Source organism: Tenrec ecaudatus, chromosome 1 (genome assembly GCF_050624435.1).
Source record: "Tenrec ecaudatus isolate mTenEca1 chromosome 1, mTenEca1.hap1, whole genome shotgun sequence".
NCBI classification, from domain to species: Eukaryota; Metazoa; Chordata; class Mammalia; order Afrosoricida; family Tenrecidae; genus Tenrec; species Tenrec ecaudatus.
Genome location: NC_134530.1, coordinates 252,373,020 through 252,398,736, shown reverse-complemented (window position 1 = coordinate 252,398,736; position 25,717 = coordinate 252,373,020). Strand labels below are relative to the sequence as shown.

The 25,717-nt window shown below is 38.2% G+C and overlaps 1 protein-coding gene across 1 annotated transcript in view; it reads right to left on the bottom strand.

Annotated features, from left to right (window-relative positions):
* Window positions 1–25,717, bottom strand: part of CATSPERE (catsper channel auxiliary subunit epsilon) — a 134,807-nt gene that overhangs the window by 92,806 nt on the left and 16,284 nt on the right. Inside the window, exons 4-5 of the mRNA XM_075542684.1 lie at window positions 12,342–12,840; window positions 5,748–6,190 (exon numbers count right to left, since the gene is read on the bottom strand). Coding sequence (XP_075398799.1) covers window positions 5,748–6,190; window positions 12,342–12,840 — 942 coding nt within the window. The remainder of the gene's footprint in view (window positions 1–5,747; window positions 6,191–12,341; window positions 12,841–25,717) is intronic.

Genomic DNA, 25,717 nt, shown 5'->3' with positions numbered 1-25,717 from the left:
GGGAGTGCGGAGTGCGGACCCAAAGCCCATCTGTAGGCAAGTGGACATCCCCTTACAGAAGGGTCATGGGGAGGAGACAAACCGGTCAGGGTGCAGTGTAGCAACAATGAAACATACAACTTTCCCCTAGTTCTTAAATGCTTCTTCCCCTGAAATTATCATGATCCCACTTCTCCCTTACAAATCTGGCTAGATCAGAGGATGTACACTGGAACAGATAGGAACTGGAAACACAGGGAATCCAGGACAGATGAACCCTTCAGGACCAGTGGTGAGAGTGGCAATACCAGGAGGGTGGAGGGAAGGTGGGGTAGAAAGGGGAATTGATTACAAGGATGTACATATAACCCCCTCCCTGGGGAATGGTCAATAGAAAAGTGGGTGAGGTGAGACATTGGTTGGTGTAAGAGATGGAAAAATAATGATTCACAAATTATCAGGGGGAGGGAGGGTAGGGGAGGGATGGAAGAAATGAAGAGCTGATACCAAGGGCTCAAGTTGAAAGCAAATATTTTGAGAATGATGAGGGAAACAAATGTACAAATGTGTTTAACACAATGGATGGATGTCTGGATTGTGATAAGAGTTGTATGATTCCCCCAATAAAATTATTAAAAAGAAAAAAAGAAAAGAACCAGTGGTGTTGAAGAAAGATCAAGCAGCACTACAGGCATTAACGAAACACAAGATTCCAGGAATTGATGAAATACCAATTGAAATATTTCAATAGTGGTGAAACACTGAAAGCACTCATTCACCTATGCCAAGAAATTTTTAAGACAGTTTCTGGAAGAGATTAAAAAATTTCCACATTTCATAGAAAGGTGACAAAATAGAATGTGGAAATTGTTGAATACTATCATTAATGCAGCATGCAAGTAAATTTTTGTGAAGATAATGAAAAACACAACTGCAGCAATACAGGAAGCTACCACAAATTCAAGCATAGTTCAGAAGATGAGAGATGACATTGCTGACATCAGATGGATCTTGGCTTAAAGCAAAGAATAACAGAAAGGACAAAATAATAATTTACAAATTATCAAGGGTTTATGAGGGAGGGAGGAATGGGGAGGGAGGGGGAAAATGAGGAACTGATGCTAGGGGCTGATGTGAAGAGCAAATGTTTTGAGAATGATGAGGGCAATGAATGTACAAATGTGCTTTATACAATTGATGTATGTATATGTATGGATTGTGATAAGAGTTGTATGAGTCCCCAATAAAACAACCAACCAAACAAACAAAAAGGTAATAACAGAAATGTGTATGCTTCTATTTTGTTGACTATGTAAAGGCATTTGACTGTGTATGTCATAACAAATTATGAATAATATTATGAAGAATGGAAATTTCAGAACTCTTAATTATGCTTATGCAGAATCTGTAAATAGACCAAGAAGTAGTCTTTGGAACAAGGCCTGTGAACATGGATGAAAAAATTCTCAATAATATCATGGCCAATAGAAGCCTTGAAACAAAACAATTACATCATGATCCAGTGGGATTCATACCAAGTATGCTAAGATAGATCAACATTAGAAAAACAATGCAAGCTACTACATAACTAAAATGAAACTCTACGATCATATCAATTGATACAAAAGAGGAATTTGATCAAATCCAAGACCCGTTCTTTATTAAAGTACTCAAAAGACAAGAATAGAAGGGACCCACCCCCCATCATGATCCCAATTCTACTTTACAAATCTGGCAAGACCAGAAGATTTACACTGGTACAGATAGGAACTGGAAACACAGAGAATCCAGGACAGATGCTCTCTTCAGGACAAGTGGTGAGAGTGGCGATACTAGGAGAGTGGAGGGAAGGTGGGGTGGAAAGGGGTAATCGATTACAAGGATCTACATATAGCCTCCCTGGGGGACAGACAACAGAAAAGTGGGTGAAAGGAGACATCGGACAGTATAAGACATGACCAAATAATTTATGAATTATCAAGGGTTCATGAGGAGAGGGGAGCAGAGAGAGAGGGGGAAAATGAGGAGCTGATGTCAAGGGCTCAAGTAGAAAGCAAATGTTTTGAGAATGATGATGGTACCAAATGTACAAATCTGCTGGACACAATGGATGGATGTAAGGATTGAGACAAGCGTTGTAGAGCCCCCAATAAAATGATTTTTTTAAAAAAGAGGAGAAATTTCTCGACACAATAAAGACCACAGAAGCAAAACCAATGGCCAACATCTCACTCAGTGGGGAAAACCTAAAAGCATTTCCTTGGGTAATGGAATCAGACCAGGTTTCCTTCTACCACTCCTTTTATTCAAGATTGTGTTGGAAGAAATCAAAGGTATTTAAATGGGCAAAATGGAAATAAAACTCTGTTTGCAGGTGTCATGATCTTATATGTATAACACCCCCAAAACAAAAATATTGTTGAAACTAAGTGAAAAGTTCAGCAAATCAATTGGATTCCTGTGTACTAATGGAGAACTCTGAAAAGAAAGTCAAGAAGGCAATACAATTTACAGTGGCTACCCAAAAGATGAAATAACCAGGAATAAAATAAAAGAATAATGCAGATCTAGGAAGCTGTGTGTTGGGGTTTTACATTTTCATCATATTTATTCAACATGTTCACTGATCAAATAATCTGAGAGTCAGGACTAGATGAAGATGAATGTGGCATCAGGATCGAAGGAAGGCTTATTAGCCTGTGATATGCAGATGACACAGCTTTGCTTTGCTGAAATTGAAGAGGACCTGAAACACTTGATGATGAGGGTTAAAGATCACAGTCTTCAGTATGGATACAAGCTCAATGTATGCAAAGCAAAAATCTTCACAAATGAACTAATAGACAAGATCGTAATAAATGGAGAAAAGATTGAAGTTGTCAAGGATTTTATTTTACTTGGACCTTTAGTCAATGCTCATGGAAGAAGCAGCCGAGAAATCAAATGACATATTGCATTAGGCAATCTGCTGCATAAAATGTCTTTAAAGTGTTGAAGAGCAAAGGAAACCACTTCAGTATTAAACTGCATCTGACCCAAGGCATGATATTTTCACTCCCTCATCTGCAAGTGAAAACTGAACAATGACTAAGGAAAACCATATAAGAATAGATACATATGAATTATGGCATTAGAGAAGAGTATCTAAAGTACCAGGACGACTAGAAGAACAAGCAAACCTGTTTGGGATGAAGTAAAATCAGAATGCTCCTTAGAAGCATTTTTCATTTTTATTGGTTTATGGGTCCAGGATGATGGTTTCAGGTTTGTTTAATGTTGTTGATTGTTTTTCCATAGTGCTCCCTGTTAGTATTTTTTGTAATGCTGGTCTTGTTTTTTAAAATTCCTTTAATATTTCCTTCTCTGGAAATCCCTTCATTTCTCCCTTTTTTTTCTCTCTCTCTTTTTTTTTTGAGAATGAGAGAGTGAGTAGGAGAATGAGAGAGTGAGTGAATTAGTGCGAGAGTGAGTGAGAGAGTGAAATAGTGAGAGAGTAAGAGAGCGAGTGAATTTAGCTGGCCCAACAACGAAGAAACATATAACTTTCCTCTAGTTCTTAAATGCTTCCTCTCCCCCACTATCATGATCCCAATTATATCTTACAAATCTGGCTAGATCAGAGGATGTACATTGTTACAGAGAGCAACTGTAAACACAGGGAATCCAGGACAGATGACTCCTTCAGGACCAGTGGTGAGAGTGGCGATGCCTGGAGGGTGGAGGGAATGTGATTACAAGAATCTACGTATAGCCTCCTCCCTGGGGGATGGACAGCAGACAAGAGAGCAGGGCGAGACGTTGGACAGTGTAACATATGACAAAATAATAATTTATGAATGATGAAGGGTTCATGAGGTAGGGGGGACTGGGGAGGGAAGGGGAAAATGAGCAGCCGATATTAAGGGCTCAAGTGGAAGGCAAATGTTTTGAGAATGACGATGGCAACAAATGAACATATGTGCTTGACACAATGGATGCATGTATGGATTGTGATAAGAATTGTATGAGCCCTCAATAAAACGATTTAAAAAAAAGATCCATGATGCACTTCATGGTTGTCTTTTCTAAAAACAATTAGAGTGATAAGGATACGGTGCTCAAGAGATGAGCAGTACTCAAGAGTGTATGCTGCTGCCTATGAATCAAAGCATAGACATTATATGGTAAAACAAAATTTTTAGAAACAAAATACAGTACATACATAAGGCAATGTCATGACTATGAAGACAATATGCATTATAGGCTACATGTGTACTATACAAAATGTAATCACTTTGTATACAAAAGACATGACTGACACGTGTTGTGTGGAGGAAGCCCTTGTGTTCTCCCTCTGTCTGAACTCTACTAGAACCTTAGGGGACCCTCATGGGTTCTATTTGCAGTTGGACCTTATGAAGTACATGACTATAATTTTCATAACAACCTTCTGAGATAGGTACTATTATTATCATACTCACTTTAGAGAGAACTGAGGCACAAAAAGATTTAAAACTTTAGCCAATGTCATCAACTAATAAATTATAGAGCTAGTATTTTATTTTAATTTTTAATATATTTTGTTGCCCTTGGGCATTTATATAATTTGTTCTTGATGGGATGAGTTGCAAATGGTCAAAAAACATAGTATACATCCAATTCTTGGAAAGAAAAACCATGAGACTAAATGCGGATTTTGAGGCCAGATAATAGAGTAAATAAATTGCCCGATACTGCAAAAAAGTATAACCCTTTTCTCTTTTTGTTTGCTTCAAATGCCTTTATATCTGCTGCTCTTTGTAACTTGGAACACTGCCCTGAGGACACCAGGTCTACTCTTAGGATAAGAGGCAAATGCTGTGGAGATAAGCACTCCAGCAAATGCCCCTTGGTCCAGCACACCAGTGCTCGCACTAACCATCTGCCATGTGAGTCACCCAAATGAACTAGCAGATGACCACATATGAGTGATTCTAGATGCAGTCGGTAGAGCTACCTACTTATTCTCTGCCCAAGTTGTTGGCCCATAAAATTGTAAGGAAATAAAATGTTGTTTGAAGACGATCAGTTTTTGAAGTAATTTGTTATGCTACAGTAGGTAACAGATAATTTAAAAAATCTGTTGCCATTGACTCAATTCTGACTTGTGGTGACCCATGTGTTACAGAGTAGAACTGGGCTCCACAGAATTTTCTTGGCTGTAATCTTTACGGAGGCTGACCATCAGGATGTTCTTCCACAGTGCCATTAGGTGGCTGAGTGCAGACACCACCCAGGGAATTTAGATAGCTTAGATAATACTCAGATGACTCAAATAACCAATACTATTCTACAAAAAGCCACGCTTAAAAATGCAAACAAACTAGAACGTGAACAATAAAATCAACAACTAAGCAGTTTGGAAAGAATTAAAAGTGTTTTGATGTGGTAAAGGGACCTTTGATGTTGAAAATGAAATCTTGGGCTGAGGAATTAATGGATCATCAGAATTGCATTTGAATTCACTATAAGACTTCTCATAGGACCTGATACCCAGGGCTCAAGCAGAAAGCAAATGTTTTGAGAATGATGATGGCAACAATTGTACAAATGTGCTTGACATATGGATTGTGATAAGAGTTGTACAAGCCCCCAATAAAATGATTTTTTAAAAATTCTCATATTCCTCAACATTTTCCCAGATAATCTAGAAGGGAAATTCATTTAAAAAAAGCAACAACATTAACTTATACTTATGCATATATACATATCCATATCCCAAATGATGAAATTTAAACATATTAACTTACCATGGTTTTAGTGCAGTATCCTACGACAACTTCATTTTTCACCTCTTTCTTCACTTCTAATAGTTTTGGACCATAGGATTCCATAATAATGTATATGCCAGTATTTTCTGGATAAATAATTTGAGCCCAAAATGATAAGATCTCTTTCTTGTCCAATGTGAAAGTAATGCCAACAAGACTACTATAAAATGTAACGTAGGGACAAACTTCACTATATTTAAAATATATACTTTGTAATTCAAGTTTTAAAGGGTATGACTGTACGTGTAACATACCATTTTCAACACTGGTTACAATGTAAAAATTACCAAAAAAAGTTGAGCCAAGTAATGTTTTAATTGTCGTATTTGTCCATGCATGTAGCTGTATTACATCTTTAATACTAGGCTTGGTGTGAAACATTATATTATTTTCCATTTTTACTATAATGTTTCCATAATAATCTGGAAAAAAGAGACAAATTTGGGTTATAACAAACAATCATAAGTCTGTTAAGTCATTTAAATATACTTTTAACTAGAATACTTTATTTTATGACTATCTATATGAAGGGGCTTCAAAAAATTATTGGGAAAATTCCATTACCTTTTAATTCTATTTTTTAGGCCCCTTTGAGTACTTTGAGTCAGTTAGAGTATGCAAGTTTAGAACTTCTCTCCCACTTCAGCGTAGGGCAGTGTTCTTTTTGGATACTTCCCCCTTTATTCTCACTATTTCACACTATGCACATCTTTTACAGAGAAAATATTATATAATAATAAAATGAGCATAATAAAAATTTTATTAGGTAGCACCCCAAAAAAAAAAACCACCCAAAAAACATTGCCACCGAGTCAGTTTCAAGTCATAGCAAGCCTATATATGGTTTCTGAGGCAGCAAGTCTTCACAAGAGCCTCATCCTTCCCCTCATAGTAGTTGATGGATTTGAACCATGAACCTTTCAGTCAGCAGTCTACAGCTTATCAGTCTAGTGCTAATGGAGGTGGCTAGAAACAATGGCCTATCTTGTCAGGTTCATTCATTTTTGTGTTGTTGTTAGGTGCTTGTGAGTCTGTCTGACTCGTAGTGACACTGTACAAACTATTGAAACCCTGTCAATACCTATGCCATCCTCACAATTGCTCTTATGTCTGAATTCACTGTGGTAAGCACTGTGTCAATCCATCTCATTGAGGATTTTCCTTTTTGGCTGACTTTACCAAGCATTATGTTCTCTTCCAGACAGTAGTCCATCCAATGAACATAACTAAAATACATGAGATGAAGTTGTACCATGTGTCAGGATGGGTTATCGAGAGAAGCAAAGCCAGTGATGTTTGTATATGTATTTCTAAATAGAAAGTGATTCATAGAGAAATGGTTTACACAGTTGTAGAAGTTGGTAAATCCAATCCATTTCACATCAGGCTTCTCCTGATTTGTGTAGCCGTGGAAGCTGTTGAATAGGAAGCAGAATGAAGGCGGGAGTAGTGGGCCACAGACGGATGGATGCAGGGGTAAGGTAAATGAATCTAAAGTCAATCCACTGTCGGTTTTCCACTAATTGTAGGTGACAGGACAGGAACTCTATAAACTAGATGCAGGATCCAGCTCCAGCATACGGTAAAGGGACAAAAAGAAATCAGATCCACTAGGTCTCTCTCTTTTATAAAAGTTCACATCCCCAAGGAGGTGTCATCTGGCTGCGACCTGATTTTTAGGTTTGGGCCCATCCCAACCCTTAGCCAAGAATACTTGACATGAATCCTAACCATCATACACCATTCTTCCTTCTACGAAGCATTCAGCACATGACTGTTTTTCTTGCAGTCATGGTATATTCAATATAATACACCACCACCACAATTCAAAGGCATCGTTCTTATTCATTGTCCAGCTTTTACATGCATATGAGCTAGTTGAAAATACCATGACTTGGGTAAGGCACATCTGAGTCTTCAAAGTGTTAGCTTTGCTTTTAATGCTTTCAGGAAATCTTTTAAAACAAAATTTCCAATGAAATACATTGTTCTGTTCTTTTTCAGTGGTTTGTTTTGGTTGTTTTGTTGTCTGGTTATATACTGTTGCTTTGTGTTCCTCTGTCTAGTTTTCGTGCATGTTAGTGACTCCACAGGTCTGTCTGAATAGGACAGGCTGGATGAACTATCTGGATGAAAAACAACGGGACCGACAGTTCCGGGGGGACTTGGGGTGGGGGGTAGGGGGGGGTAAGGAAGTGGTGTTAACAAACCCAGGGACAAGGGAAAAACATGGGACCCCAAAGGGTAGAGAAGGGGGAGTGGCAGGCCTGGTGGGAAATGATCAAGGGTAAGGTTGCTTAGAGAAGAGGTATACTCTAGCCCAGGTGGCAATGAAGCATGGTAGTAGGGCAGGAGGAAGGTCAAGGGAGATGGAGGAAAGAGCTAGGAGTCAAAGGGCATTCATGGAGGTCTAGACAAAGACATGTACATGCAAATATATATAGGAGGTTGGGGAAATAGATCTTTGTGTCTATATTTATAGGTCAAGTATTAAGGTGGCGGAAGGACCTTGGGCCTCTACTCAAACACTCCCTCTATGCATGAATACCTTCTTTTATTAAATTGGAACTCTATGATGCTCACTCTCCCGACACAACAGCTGGAGCCAAAATGGGTGAACAAGTAAATGTGGTGAAGAAAGCTGATGGTGCCCGGCTATCAAAAGAGATAGTGACTGGGGTCTTAAAGGCTTGAAGATAAACAAGCGGCCATCTAGCTCAGAAGCAACAGAGTCCACATGGAAGAACACACCAGCCTGTGTGATCGAGTGGTCCCAAAGGGATCAGTTACCAGGCATCAAAGAACAAAAAATCATATCATTGACTGCACACCTCCAGGATAGGATCGCTGAAGACAAATGGGTGCACAAGCAAATGTGGTGAAGAAAGCTGATGGTGCCCGGCTATCAAAAGAGATAGTGTCTGGGGTCTTAAAGGCTTGAAGGTGAACAAGCGGCCATCTCGCTCAGAAACAAATAAGCCCACATGGAAGAAGCACACCGGCCAGTGCGATCACGAGGTGCCCAAGGGACCAGATATAAGGCATCATGCAAAAAAAAAAAAAGATATAAGTGTGTGTATGTATGTGTATTTATGTGTATATGTATATATGTATGTGTATATATATATTATATTAAATGAAGGGGGAAGTGCAGAGTGGAGACCCAAGGCCCAAGTGTCAGCCAATGGAGATCCCCTCATAGAGGGGCTTAGGAGAGGAGATGGGTTAATTAGGGTGTGAGGTAGTATCGATGAAGAACACAGCTTTCCCCCAGATCCTGGATGCTTCCTCCCCCCAACTACCATGATCCGAATTCTACCTTGCAGGGCTGGATAGGACAGAGGCTGTACACTGGTACATATGAGGGTTGGAGATACTGGGAATCCAGGGTGGATGATACCTCCAGGACCAAGGGCGTGAGGGACGATGCTGGGAGAGTGGAGGGTGAGTGGGTTGGAAAGGGGGAACTGATTACAAGGAGCCACATGTGACCTCTTCCCTGGGAGAGGGACAGCAGAGAAGGGGGGAAGGGAGACCCCGAATAGGGCAAGATATGACAAAATAACGAGGTATAAATTACCAAGGGCATATGAGGGAGGGGGGAAAAGGGAGGGAGGGGGGGGGAAAAAAGAGGACCTGATGCAAGGGGCTTAAGTGAAGAGCAAATGCCTTGAGAATGATTGGGACAGGGAATGTATGGGTGTGCTTTATACAATTGATGTATGTATATGTATGGATTGTGGTAAGAGTTGTTGGAGTCCCTAATAAAATGTAAAAGAAGAAAAAAAAATAAAATAAAATCTTATACTAAAAAAAAAAAAAAAAAGAAATACTTTGTTTGGTTTCCTGACTGCTCTTTTCATGGGCATTGCTTGTGAATTCAAGCGAAATGAAATCCTTGAAAACTTCATTTTTTTCTGTTTGCTGTGATGTTATTATTGGCCCAGTTGTGAGAATTTTAAAAATTATTTTTATGCTAACATGTCACATATGTTAAAGGTGGTGGACTTTGATTTTTATCAGTAAATGATTTTTATCAAGTCCTCTTTGCTTGGTTGTATGATCTATATATCTCAGGTTGTTAATAAGTCTTCTTCCAATTCTGATGTAATTTTCTTCTTCATATGGTTCAGTGTCTCAGATTATTTGCTCAGCATACAGATCAAAATAGTTAGTGTCCCCTTGTATTATTTGAATGACTGCCTTAGTCTACGTAGAGATTCTAAATGAGTACAATGAAGTGTTCTGGGATTCCCATGTGTCCCAATGTTATCTATAGTTTATTATGATCCCCATGTCCTAATGCCTTTCCATAGTCAATAAAACATAGGTAAACATTTCTCTAGTATTTTCTGCTTTCAGCTAAGATTTATCAGATATAAATAATGATATTCCACATTCCCTGTCTTCTTATGAACCTGGTTTGACTTTTTTGGTAGTTTCCTGTGGCTGTTTCACAGTGACCATTTAAAATTATATTCAGAATAAATTTACTTGTGTGTGATATTGTTATATTGTTTGACAATATCTGCTTCTGTTGGCTCACTGTTCGTGGGACTGGGCACAGCTGAGGATCTCTTGTAGTTGCTTGACTAGGCAGCTGTCTCCTAAATTTCTTGGCATAGACAAATGAACACTACAGGGCCACATCTGTTTGTTGAAACACTTCAATTTTTATTCTGTCAATTTCCAGAGACTTTTTTTTCTTTTCTTTTTTGCCAATGAGCTTCTTTCTTTAGTCTTAACCATACCTCCTGAAATGACTGATTATTTGGTATAATGACTCTATATTCCTTCCATCTTCTTTTGATGCGTCTATGTCACTCAGTTTTTTGCCCATGGAATCCTTAAATACTGGAAATAAAGGCTTGACTTTTTTCTTTAGTCCTTTCAACTTGAGAAATGCCACACATGTTTTTTAATTCTAGGTTTCATACTCCAGGTCTTTTCATGTTTCATTGTAATGCTTTGTTTTCTTGAGCCACCCCTTGAAAGCTTCTGTTTAGCCCTTTTACATTATTTGATCCTTTTGCTTTCACTTCCTTACATTCTAAAATAGGGAAAGTTGCAGACTCTTTCTGACATGCATTTTGGTCTTGTCATTCATTACTGTCTTTTAGATGACGCTCTGACTTCTTCATGTGTGACATGCTTGTTGTAATCCAACAACTTGCTTGACCTCCAGTCATTAGTGTTCAATGAGTTAAATTTATCCTTGAAATGAACTCTAAATTCAGGTGGAATATATGCCAATTCATAGTTTGGCTCTTGTGGGCTCCTTTGTAATGTTTTTCAACTTCAATTTGAACTTGCTGGTCTTTTCTGAACCTGTTCTTGTTCTAACTGATGCTTTTGGAGGTTTTCATCATCTCCATCATTTGATTTCTGTGTATACCCTCCAGCAAGACCCATGTGTATAGTTACCATTTATGTTGCTGAAAAAGGGTATTTGCAATGAACCAGTGGCTGGCCTTGTAAAAATTCTATCATATGAGCGCAGTGTCATTTCTATTACTACCATCACCACCACCATGTTTTCTAACTGCTGATCCTTCTTAATATCAATGCACTTTAGTTACATATCTCACCAATTTCAGACTGAAGAAATTGGTAAACATCTTCAATTTCCTCATCTTTGGAATCATTGTTTGCTGAGTAAATATGACTAGTAGTCATACTGACTGATCCTCCTTGTAGGTGTACAGATCTTATTTTATCACCGTTGTACTCCAGAATAGATCTTATTCTGGATAGATGTTAGTATGATTCAAAATTAAAACAAAAAGCTGTAGACATGCACTAATAATGGGAAAATAGAAAGTGTGAATTGTGAACTTGAAAAATTAGAAGTCATCAAATTAAATGGAATTTATAAGTGTTGACATGCTAAGCAATCATGGGATTACATGCATTGGTATTGGTCATTTTGAAAGAGACAATTTTGTGGTCTATTACACCAAACATGAGAAATTGAAGAGAGATGGCATCACAATGATTGTTAAAAGTATTCATTCATAAAAAGTATTCATTAATGTGGTTATGTGCCATTGACTTAATTCAAATTCCTAGTGATCCTATGTACAACAGAATAAAACACTGTCACCCAGTGTCTCCTACGAGCAAGAATAATTGCTATCAATTAGAAGTTTCCACTTGAGAAGCATTTTAATATAATTCAATTCTAATGAACACAAGAGTACAATATTACAGATGAGAACAAAGAGAAGTTAAAAGACTAGTTCATGGATTTGAATTCAGATCTCACTCCCCTACACTGAATGACCTCCCGTGCTGAAGATGCATAGGTATGCTATTTAGTCAGCATCTGCTGACTAAACACAATGAAACTCTGAAAAAGTACCTTCAACTTCCCACTCTGTGAAAACGTAATTATTGTTAATTGAATTTTTAAATTTTTCAAAAATTGAAAATCTTTTATAATATTCTAAATGGTAAAGCACGAATCTTTAGTCATAAAAAGTATCAAATAGTAATATTTTAAAAATTGTTACATCTACGTAAGGAAGATATCATGAAATCTAGGATAATTTTTGAAGGATGAGAATACTTCACCTATGTAAACATAATGAATAGTGCTGTTCTGTGCTACTGTTGATAGGTTTTCTTCTCCTGTGGTTGTTTGTAAAACTCCAGTCTCTGTGAAATTATTGTAACTGTAATAGACTCTGTGTTTGTCATATAATAGTAACTCTGGTAATGCTGAATATAAATAACGTGGAACTAAAGCAGTGTCCATAGTGACTACTAAGGAAAAGTCTTGTATTATCCATTGTTTTGAATCTTCATTATGCAATACCAGAATAATAGTTTTGTTGGAAGCGTTTGTGGTGTAGTAATTTAAAAATATAGATATTTCCACAGGCTGTACCGTATACTCAACACAGTGCACAGTCAAAGTAGAAAATGTTGGGAGACGTAAAAATTGTTTCAGTTTTGAAGTAGTAGCTAGCTTCTCAAATCTAAGTGAATTGCTCGCTTCTTTATTTCTTCTGTAGCCAAGGTAAACTATATTTTCTGTCCAGACTGCTATATCACTTGGCTGTTTTCCAGACTGTGACAAAATAGAAAATAATTTGAAATTTTAATGACAGTTCTAATCATTCATATTTTCTAATTTGCTGCATTTGAAAATAAATAGTAAGTTCTAAAATAAAAACTAATCACTATTAAAATTTAGCTTTGTTTTAGTATACTTCTAAATAATGCTTCAGACATAGGAATATAATACATACAAGGGTATACTAAAAAGCAACAACCCCAAAACCCTAGAAGAATGCTCTGCAGGTGGAGCTTTCATAGCACGCATTCTTCCCAGGAGGCGAGCATCAGGCAACTCGCTCTGAGTTAGTGCACCCATTGGCGCTGCCTGGGAAGGTTCTCTCTGGTCACAGCAAATTTTTTTCATAAAAGCAATTTCGTTCGAACCTTGTTTTTTGTGATGGCCGATTTAAGAGCACAGCGTGCAGCTATGAAATTTAGTTTCCTGCGCTGGAAAAATGCTGAGGAAACTTTGTGATGTTGAACAGCACTATGGGGAAAAACCCAAGAGTACGAGTGGTTTTCTCATTTTTAAAAAGGTGAAATGTTGATTGATGACAAACCTCATTCTGGACATCCACCAACTTCCTGAACTTCCGGAATGAATGAAAATGTTGACTCATGGTGCATTGGAGTTCATTCCACTAGGTCAGACTGTTAATTAAGCTTTCTATTTAGAGATTCTGAAAAGATTGCATAACCATGTGTGACAAAAAAGGCCTGATTTGTGGCAGACGAGGGACTGGTTTTGCCACCATGACAATGCACCTGCTCATGCAGTCAACTCAATGTGACAGTTTGTGGCAAAAAACAGCATACCTCTCTTGCCCCATGCGCTGTACTCACCTGACCTCACTCCATGCAACTTCTTTTTGTTCCTGTGAACGCAGAGGGACATGAAAGGACAGTGATTTGAAAACGTAAAAGAGGTGAAGAAAAAAAAACGAGGGAGGGGCTATCAGCCATCCTAATAGATGAGTTTGAAAAATGTTTTCAAGAATGGAACCACAGATTTGACAAGTGCATTGTGTCATGGAGAATACTTTAAGGTGTAAAAAATTTAAATGCTGTGTTAGTCTTGGTAGACTATAGAAACAAATTCATAGGCATTCATATGTGTGTAGGAAAGAGCTTGGTATGAAGAGTAATTGTACATTAAGAAAACATCCCTGCCCAGTCCAGATCAAGACCATAAGTCCAATATTCACCCATATGTCCAATACAAGTCCATAAATTCCACCTTTAGACTCATGCAGTCATGCAATAATGCCAAATGCAGGAAGATCACAGGCTAGTGGGTGGAAAGTCTTGTGGATCCAATGGCAGTAGAATTGGGGATACAATTGGGGCATGGAGAGGGGAGACGAGAAACTCTCATTATTTGCAGACAATATAATTTTATATGTAGAAAACTTCAAAGAGTCAATAAAACGATTATTGGAAACAATTGAGAGATTCAGTAAGTAGCAGATACAAGATTAACAAGCAGAAAGCAATCTAATTCCTGTGAACCTTGGAAGAGAGCTCTTAAAATATGAAGAAAACAATTTACATACAATTTGCAACAAAAAACACTATAGTCACATAAAAGATGAAAAACTTAGGAATAAATCTGACCAAAGAGACAAAAGACTTATACAAGGAAAACTACAGATTATTATTACAAGAAACCAAGAAACCTACACAAATGGAAGAATATCCATGTTCATGAATAAATTGGTTTAATATAGTGAAAATATATATACAATCCAAGGCTATATATAGATACAATGCAATTTTTTCCCAAAACCATTTCATTGAGAGCTAATACAGATATATCATTCCATAGTGAAATCACATCAAGTAGTATTATATAATTGTTCTACAATCAGTTTCAAAACATTTTCTCCCTTCTTGATAGCAAATCAGCTCCACATTACGCCCCTCCCCACTCTACCCCTCGGAACTCTAATTGTACTTGTATGGATGCATTTATCAGATACAATTCTGATCCAAAATCCTAACTTTATTCTTTAAGGAAATGGAAAAACTAATTAACAACCTCATATGGAGAAGGAAGAGTCCTAGGATAAGCAAAGAACTTCTTAAGTGTAAGAACAAAGTAGGAAAGCTATCACTTCCAGATCTCAAAACCTATTACAAAGCCACAGTAGTTATAGCAACCTGGTACTGGGATAATGAGAAGCTCATAGACCAATGGAGCAGAATAAAAAAAGCAGAAACCATCCATTTACAGGCCATTGTACTCCAACAAGGTACAAAAATTGAAATGGGAACGAGGCAATCTCTTTAACAAATTGTGCTGGCAAAATTGGATCTCCATAAATTAATGATACTATTAATAGAATCGCTTTATGCCCTAGAGGGATGAGTTATGATTATGTTCTCATAAAATGATAATGATGTCACTAAAATGAACCAGAGACATTTAAACCATAGACATATGAATGGATGTTAGGCTCATACTTAATTCTAGCCTCAGTCTAAGATGAACCAGAGACATTTAAACCATAGACATATGAATGGATGTTAGGCTCATACTTAATTCTAGCCTCAGTCTAAGAACAATTAGTTCTTACAGCATTGCCCTAATCAATATCCACTCGCATGAAGAGATCACTGCAGATATGGAGACTCTGGCAAAGTGTGGTAAGAAACCAGATGGTGCCCACTATCAGAAAGAATAGCGTCAGCAGTCTCTAAGTATTCTTTTCGAACAAGCAGCCATCTAAGTGAGACATCAACTAAGTCCACGTGGAAGAAGCACACAAGCCTGTGTGATCCAAAGATTGTAAATAATAAAATCTAAATCCAAAGGAGGGAACGATATCAGAGCTTCAGTTCTGAACACCCAATTTGCAGAAGCCTATGGACAACAGTGGAAGCCAAAAATCCATTTGCAGGATCCCCCCATGGGTTAAATTTCTAGTGAATGCCCTCTGATCATAGTTCAGGGTTGTAAATACCCTGCTATCCGACAGAGTGCATTGTAAAGTACTTAGGTTAAAATGTAACAATCTATCATTGATATTTTCTCTTTTTCTTTTAATTGAAAAGTGTATGTTTAGCATTAGCCAACTAAACTCAGTTCAGATGATTCTGATTTTGATGGAAACCTCTAAAGTATCAAAGTCAGAAACCAATTGACATACGCCTTCTTTACGCTATCAGGTGTTGACCTTGTCTATGTTAGTGTTATAGAGCTCCTTCATGGCCTGTTTGATTTGGTGCTTGTTGGTCTTGGCATCCACAATGAACCCAAGAGTGTTATCTTCATGTCTTACTTAGTAGTCAGGGAGAACCTGATGATGGCATAGTGATCAAGCTTTCTGTTCCTGGGGCGCTCTTCCAAGGGTATTTGGGCTGCCTGGTGGTGCGATTGTTGCGCATTGGGCTTCCATCTTCATGGTCAACAATTAGAAACCACCAGCACAGCCACGGGAGAAAGACTGAGCTTTCTACTCCCAAACACAGTTGCAGCCCCAGAAAACCATAAGGGGGTCACTGTGAGTCAGCACTAACTCCATGGCAGTGAGAGTTTTGAGTTTTCTGAGCCTCGTGGTCTTTTTGAGGCTGTGGATGCCTTTCAGCATAACCTTCTTGGTCTTGAACATCTTTGCTTTTACTTAGTTTTGGGAGGGGCATGGACTTCCTTCTTAGCCTTCAGCACTAGTTTCCCTTTATGAAGGTGTTTCTGTTGTTAATATTTTTGTTCTTTCTTTTCTATTAGAATTTTTCTCTGTTCTGTTTTGTCATTGTTGATTTTTTGTTTGTATTTTATATAATTTCCTGTATATGAAATTCAGGATTTGTAAATCTATAGAGACAGTAACTGGATTAATAATTACTAAGGTGCATGACAGGGAAGATTGGGGAAAATGGGGCATTAACAGCAATGAGTAAAAATTTGTTCTGAAATTGATTGCACAACTCTTTTTAATACGATTGAACAATAAAATGTTAATTATATGCCAATAAAATTATTTTTAAAGGTACCTGCAAATAAATTCTTACCTTAGAAAAAATGTATATCTGCTAAAGAATGACACAAGATTCATACCTCACCCCATGTACAAAAATGAAATCCAAATGAATCAAAGACTTAAGTGTAAATCCCAAAACTATAAATATCATCAGGGCAAAAATAGAGATAAGCCTAAGGGTCTAGACATAACTGTCAAATATAACGAAAGAAACACAGAGTAGAAGACAAAATAGATGACTGGAACATACTGAAAATTCGACACGTATGTGCATGAAAGAGTAAAAAGTGAGCCCATAAACTGGTTAAAAATATTTAGCAATGACACAATGGACAAGGAACTAATCTCTAAAATCTACAAGACATTTCAATACCTCAGGGACAACAAAAAAAAATCACCTGATCCAAAGGGACAAAGGACATGAACATAGAGAGAGAGAGAGAGAGAGAGAGAGAGAGAGAGAGAGAGAGAGAGAGAGAGAGAGAGAGAGAGAGAGAGATTTTCAAATGGCCAAAAAACATGAAAAAAAATGCTCACAATCACTAGCCATCCGGGAGATGGAACTCAAAACAACTTTGAGATATCATAATGACATCACCAACAATGACAACCGACTGTTAAAAAAAATGAAAACAGTAAATCCTGGAAAGTGTACAGAGAGATTGAAATGCTCATACACTGCTTATGGGTTTGTAAATATGTGCAATCATTGTAGAAAGCAAAACAGCACTACCCAAAACAATTGTGCCAGCAGTTCCTAAAGTTGTAAGAGACATAACAAGAAAAGATGCTTACAATCCCATGTTCATATTATCACTGTTCACTATTATCACTGTTCACAATAGACAGATGTAGAAAACAGCCCCTAAAGTCCATCAACAGAATAATTAATAAAGACTCTATTTTCCAACAACTATTTCTTCCTCTTTATTTCCAACATTTGCATTCCAACTGGCAATAATTATCAATACATCTTGATCGCAAGTTTGGTCAAGTTAGAACTGAAAGTGCGGGTAGACTTCTTTAATTTCTTTATAATTAGCTTTTGTGGTTGATGCAAAAATTTGAATAATAGTCATATTGATTGGATGTCCATGAAGACAGATAGATACAAACCTATTGCAAACAGTATTGTATTTTGTGTTGGGCTGGGTTGACTAGAAAAACAAATTTAATGACATTCATATATGTATAGGAAAGCAATTAATATAAAGAAGTAATTAGTTATCAAGAAAGCATCCCAGCCCAGTCCAACTCAAGGCCATAAGTCAGATACTAGGTCCTTAAGTCCCTCTTCAGAGTCACCCATTACATGCAATGATGCAGAATACAGGAAGATCACAGGCTGAACTGTAGAGTCCTTTGAATCCAAGGTGGAAACATGGCAGAGTTCCGGCAGCTCTGTGTCAGTGGCCAGATACAGAAGGCAAGAAGGAGAAGGGAGATAGATCAGTTCCTAGTGTCTCACACTTACATGATCAAGGGTCATCATGCTGCAACTTGATAGACAGACTAAACTCCAACCATATCTTCTTACAGGTGCCATATTGGCACGCGCACGCGCGCACACACACACAACTATACATTGTTCAAGGATCAGTTTTGCAATGTCCTTTTTGGACAATGAATCCAATGCCATTCCTCGTGTCATTCCCAGCATAGTAAATCATATGATTTTCTGATTCAAAATGGCCAATATCAGCCCAGTTAAGCTCACTAATGCCTATGATATCAATGTGTTCCATTTCATTTTCGACGACATCCAATTTCCCTAGACTCTTACTTTGCACACTCTAAGCTGGTATCATTAATAGATTTTTGCAGTTGTTTCTCCTTACCTTGAGTCCTGTCTCATCAGCCCAAAAGATCCCGAGGTTCAGATCTCACTGGCTTTTCCCCCTTCCTGTCACCATGCTGGACTCCACTCTGTGAAAGCAGCTCCCCTTCAGTCACATTCTGAGTGCCCTCTGACCCAAGAGCCCCAAGTGCCCTCTGAGTGCCCTCTGACCCAAGTGCCTTTAAGCAGGCACTGACTGCAAGAATGGTGTGCTTCCATTTATTGGGCCTTCGGTATTTGGTAATATTTCAGTTCTTTCTGCAAGGTTTTCAGGACTACTGCCTCCAAGTGGGCAGCTAGTTCCTTATTTGTTGTCTGTTCTTAGTCTGGAAGCAATGCTGAAGCCTGTTGCTTGGGTGACTGCTGGTATTTAAAATACCAGTGACATAGCTTCCAACACCACAGCACCTCACAAGCTACCACGGTACGGCAAACTGACAGACTAATGGTGGTTTTTATGGATACATACAAGAGGGTACCCCCCCCCCAAAACCCGGAATGTTCCCCAAAGCTATGTATTTGTGGTAGTTACATAATCTGTTGTCAATTTAAGACTTAAGAGTGAAGGGGTGGAGTTTATCCTGTCAATCACATCACAGTTTGATGACCTCATTTGGAGGCACTAAGGTAATAAATAGCTCGCTGGAGGTGGGACACTCACACATTCCCTGTGGCACATTACTGATGACGATCCTGATGGAGCTATGCTGATGCTGCCAGAGTTCTGGTAGCTGGTGGAGCCATGTGGAAACTCACACCAGTGCTAAGATACTTTCACCTTCACTGGGTCCTCAAGATTTTCTACCCACTGGCCTGTGATCTTCCTGCATTTGGTGTCATTGCGTGTGGTTCATAAGTCTAAAGAGGAATTTATAGATTGGTATCGGACAAATGGGCTAATAGCGGACTTAAAGACTTGATCTGGACTGGGCTGATATGTTTCACAATATTCAATTGCTCTTGTATATAAAGCTCTTTCTTATACATGTAGGAGTCTCCCTGAATTTGTTTCTCGTCTACCTAGACTAAAACAGTTACTTTTTGTCTCTCATGATGTTATTTGCCTTGAAATATATTTTATTGGCGATTAATATTACTACTTCAGCATTTTTTTGGTTGCCATTTGCTTGGAATATTCTTATACATTCTTGAGTTTTGGTCTATTCTTTTATGTTTATGGTGATTCTCTTGTAGGTAGAAAATTGATGGGTCTTGTTTTCCAGTCTTCTACTATCTGTCTTTCGGTGCACTTAATTCATTGACATTTTGTTTTCTTATAGATCTATCTGTGTTTACTGTTGTCATTTTTCTATGCGTGAATGTGTGCTGTAGTCTTTTTGTGGTTTGATTGGTGTTTTCTCTTGCTCTATTTCTGTATTGCTTTACAATTGTTTTCATTTGTATTGGTTTATGGGTGGTACTGTCCAGGATGATGGTTTCAGGTTTGTTTAATGTTGTTGATTGTTTTTCCATAGTGCTCCCTGTTAGTATTTTTTTGTAATGCTGGTCTTGTTTTTAAAAATTCCTTTAATATTTCCTTCTCTGGAAATCCCTTCATTTCTCCCTTTGTTTTCTCTTTTTTTTTTTTTTTTGAGAATGAGAGAGAGAGTGATTGAGAGAGTGAGTGAGTGACTGAGTGACAGAGTGAGTGAGTGAGTAAGAGAATGAGAGTGTGAGTGAGAGAGTGAGAGTGAGAGTGAGTGAGAGAGTGGGAGAGTGAGTGAATTAGTGAGAGAGTGAGTGAGTGAGTGAGTGAGTGAGTGAGTGAGTGAGTGAGAGAGTGACTGAGTGGATTAGTGAGAGTGTGAGTGAGTGAGCGAGTGAGTAAGTGAATGAGTGAGAGAGTGAGTGAATAAGAGAGTGAGAGTGAAATAGTGAGAGAGTAAGTGAGAGATTGAGTGAGTGAATTAGCGAGTGAGAGAGTGAGTGACAGTGAGTGAGTAAGAGAACGAGAGAGTGAATGAGTGAGTGAGAGCGTGAGAGTGAGTGAGTGAGAGAGTGAGAGCCATTTCTTCCTTCTATTAGGGGATAATTTGGCTGGATCTAAGATTTTTGGTTGGTAGTTTTTTGTTTTTTCTTTCCAGGATTTTATATATGTCACTCCATTAACTTATTGCCTACATAGTTTCTGATGAAAAATATGAGCTTACACTTACTGATTTTTCTTTGTAGCCAACTGTTCTTTTTATCCATAGCTAGTCTCAGGATACTCTCATTTTCTTTGAAACTGGAGAATTTGACTAGAATGTGCCTTGATGTTTCTCTTTTGAAATTTATCTTGTTGGTAGCTCTCACAGCTTTTTTTTTAATAGTTATTTTCCCCTTCCTTATTGTGTTAGGGAATTTTTCTTCCATGATTACTTGTACAGTTTTCTCTATATTTTTTTCTTTCTTCCTGCTCTGGAATCCTGATGAAACGTTGTGGTAATTACATAATCTGGTGTCAATTTGAGAGGATTATGAATGAAGGAGTAGAGTCTAGTCTGTCAATCGTATCGTAGCCAATGAGGCCTCTGTGTGGGCAATGCCTTCTCCTGAAACTTCAGAATTCCTGTATTCCTTCTTGGAGGCTGGAGGCACTCTCTCTCTCACTGAACACTTTCTTGGAGACTCTCTACTGAGAAGGCTGAATCCCTGCGAGACATCTCTGAGGAGAAGCCACATAGACCAACCCTGATGTAGCCAGAACCCCAGACCTGGAGAAGCCATGTGGAGACTCCTGCCAGCACTGGGGTGCTTACAATGACACTGAATCCAAAGACTTTCTACCCACTGGCCTATAATCATCCTGCATTCAGTGTCACTCTATGTGTTTCGTGAGTCTGAAGAGGATTTTATAGATTGGTATTGGACATATGGGCTAATATTGGACTATGGACTGGACTGTGTTGGCATGCTTTTTTAATGTTCAACTACCCTTTATATAAAACTCTTGTCTTAAACACGAGTCTCCATGAATTTGTTTCTCTGGTCTACCCAGACTGACACAGACGTAAACTGTTCCACTTGATATCCTATATCATTTGTAGGCTTTATTCAGATGTTTTTACTTTTTTGTGCTACTTGTTTCTCTAGCTGCTTTTAGTCAGAAAAATTTTCTTTGAGCTCACTAATTTGGTTTTCTTTTTCTTGCATTCTATTACTCAGGTCTTTTATCATGTCTGATTCTATAATGCTCTTGTTTATCTTTTAGTATCCATTTTGGGGTAGGGTTTCCATTTTTTTTCAATTATTTCCATAGTTCTCATAAACATGTTTCCCATTTGTTGAAGGAAACTAACACCATTCTTCAGTATGATATTTCATGTCATTCAAGGGCCTCTTCTACCATAATTCATTGAGTTTGGGTGGTTTACAGTTCCTTATGATTTGTGTGTTTGTGTGTGTGTGTGTATACTGTGATTGTGACATCATAGTGCGGTTATTATTGGAATTTTCCCTGCTGGGTCATGTGGGGGTCGTTGGCTTTGTTGAGTGCCATGAGAGAGGAATTAGTGGGAAACCGCTAACAGTGGGGAGAAGGGGAAAAATGAACTGAGGAAGCAATGCCTGGGTGGAGGTGAGGTGCTTTGAAATGAGCAAGGATGGTACTGTGGTGGGAGCTTTCCAGTTCCTCTGGTCAGCAGCAGCATGATCAGAGCACAAGGCAAAGAAAAACAAAAATCCAGAGATAGGGATTGTTAACTGGATGGGTTGGGAAAAACATTGGATGAGGCAAACTTGAGACTGTAGCAGGCGTATGCTAGCTCCTCATGTCAGCAGGGGTAGGGTGGGGAGTCACCCAGAGCATAGGAAAAATAACAAGGTGTGTGAGGTGAGGGGAACAAGAGAGGGTAGAAACACTACCAGGTTGGGAACTGGGATGCACTGGACCAGGCAAACATGGGACTGCATTGGGGCATGCTTGCTGCATGGTATAGTATCCTGGCTGCTCGCATCTGTAGGCGTGAAAGGAAGTGCTTCTTGGAAAGGGATGCACCTGGCAGCGGCAGGAGCAACGACCATGGGGGGGGGGGGGTAATTACAGGGCCAGTGGATGTGTGGGCAAGGAGGAGAAGTGGTTTCTTCATAGTGAATGGGCATTCTGCCAAGCTCCCGTCAACCCCTGCTGTCCGTGCAGGTTCACCGAGGGTTGTAGAGATAGGAACTACAGTTGGAGGCAGGGAGGGAGTAGGAGTGGGGAAGGAGGCTCTCCAGGGTGTGTGTCAGTGGGCACCCAGGTGCATTTTGTCATGGCTGAGGAAGCACTCCCCAGTGGTGAGAGGGACAATAATGGCATCCGCTGCAGGTGGGACAGTCACAAAAGCTGTGAGTAGCAGTCATTAGGAATTGCCCATCTCCACGTGCATGACTGTGTTACCTCCTCCCTCAGTCGCCACAGATTCTAGATTGGAGAAAGTTTGGTCAATTTAGGTTTGATTTTGTGTTTGTGGTTTCTGGGGACTCCAGCATTCCTTCTCAATGGGATTTTCCCTGGTTGTTGCTCTTTCTTTTCTGTGGGTGAGCCTACAGCCCTGTTCCTCAGAGTCCACATCTCATTATTCTTTCATATGTACTTCAGAAGCAGTGTATTGAGTTACACACACACACACATTTATTTGTACTGTGATTAGAATTACATTGAATATCTATTTAAATTTTAGAACAGTTGAAAATTGTATCATTTATTTTGCTGCTGCCCATTGACATGCTATACGTATCCATTTATTTCTTTTTTAATAGTCTTTTTAATAGAGCGGTCCTTCATTTTATTTACCTACTTATTTTCTTTGGTGAGTGGTATTTTATTAATTGTTTCGAGGATTAGTACAAAGAAATTATAAACAATTTGTACATCATTTTATTTTGTTGTTGTTCAGGGTCACCTGGCTGTATTGCTGGTGTTTGGTGTTGGAAGAGGATGCGAGGGTGGTCAGTTTGTCCACACTGCTGCCATTGGCTGAGGATGTCCTCAGAAACTGACTTAGCTTGGTATCCACAGCCAAGGGAAAACAAGAGCTCTGCTCCAGATCTCAGGCTTGCTCATGAATCTCTGGCAGTCTGTAATCTTTACAGAAGGAAATTGTGAGTTCTTTTCTCCTTGGAGTCCCAGGGTTGCTGGAACTGCCAACCTTCAGTTAACAGTTGAATGCTAAGCATTGTGTTTGGGCTGTTTTTCCCTCTCTCATTGTCTCAGAGCTGCTCCTCTGGGTCTCTGTGCCACAGTCTGTGATATACCTGGTCTCGGCAGCCTCTGTACTTCAGACAGAGACTCTAAACGTGCTCTTCCAAGATCCTCAGGGTTTCTCTCTTCTCTACTACTGCTTCAAAGAAGGTCATTGTGGGAAACTGAGGACCAGGAAGAGAGATATGTAGAAAATTTCTCTATACAGATAATTAAAAGTCTAGGGGGCAGACTCTAGTGGAGGGAGGCCTTCATGTCCATGAATTGGAGATGAATCCCAGTCACATTCTCCTGACTAAAAGTTATTACCCACAATGTCCCTCCATAATAATGCTAATTTTAAGATGGTGCTACTATAAGCTAGAAGTTATCTGCCTGAAGGTTGTTTGCCACTAAGAGCTATCAGACCACCACACCCTAAAGGAACCACTCCTTTCTGATAAGGATCATAGATTGGTCCCTTGGAGAAGAGCTCAGGGACACTTGAGGTCAAGTCCATCCAGAGAAGATCAAGGTTAAGCCAATACTAATTTTATAGTGTTCCTACTTCAACCCAAATCTTGTGCATTTTGTATATGAAGTTTAGAATAATTTCATCAATTCCTACAAAAAAGCTCACTGGAATTTTTGTACTGAATCTATGAATTAATTTTTAAAAACTGAGTTTTAATAACATTGACTCTTTCCAACAATAAAAATAATGTACCTCTCCATTTACTTCAGTCTTTTATTTTCTCAGCAGTGCTTTGTAATGCTCAACACATAATTTGTGCATCTATTTTAAGATTTATTTCTAATTATTTCATATTTCTGATATTTTTAGAAATTTTAATTCATTATTACACATTGTGCATGTAAAATGCAAGGTTTTTTTTAATACATTCATATTGTATCCTAAAATTTTGGGACATACACATATTAACCACAGGAGTGTTTTTATATAGATTCATCAGTTTTATTTATGTCTGATAATGTTTACAAATAATGACAAATCTACTACTTCCTTTTCATCTGGATGACTTCTATTTAGTTTCTTGACTTAATATACCTGCTAGAACATCCAGTACAATGTTGAATGAAAATTGTAGAAAACAAACCCAAAATGTAGTCTTAAGTCTAACCACAGCAATAATTATATTAAATCTGAGTTTAAAAATACAGTATTTTTAATCACAATATAAGCTACTAGTAATAGGGTTTTGTAAAAGTTCTTTGTCAAGTTAAGGAAAGTCACTTTTATCCCTCAATTTGGAAGTTGTTATTTTTAATGTCAAATGTTTTTGTTTGTTTGCTTTATATCTACTGAGATAATCTTAAAAAACTATATTATAATACAAGGTATGATATTTGTATTTATTGATTTTTAGTTTAAACCACCCTTTCATTTCAGAGATGAACCTCTCTTAATCATGATATATTCTCTTTTTATATATTGTTGAATCAGGTTTGCTAAAATTTTGCTTGGAGTTTGTTAAAACTTTTGTTTAGCATTCTTCCATCTATAGTCATTAGGGACATTGGCCTGTGTTCTTTTTTCTTGTAATATATTTTTCTGATTGCAATGTCAAATAAAGCTGATCTCAAAGAATAAGTTGGGATGTACTTCCTCCTTCTACAATTTTTAATTGTAGCTCAACATGTAACCACTATGCTACCAGGGCTCCTGATCTATTAATCCTTTATCAGCAGTAGTTTTCTAATGATTCCACTTCTCTCAATCCTAATATTAATAATGTATGTCTTCTATGTTTATCTTGACCAGTTTGCCTATAAAGTTATTTTATTTATCTTTTTATTTCATTGAGGTTTCTGTAGTTTTTTGTTTTCTGTGAAATTAATTTACCCAATGATTTTTTAGTATTTCCTCTATGCTGTTAACTTCTGAGTTAACTTGGTTTTCTATGTT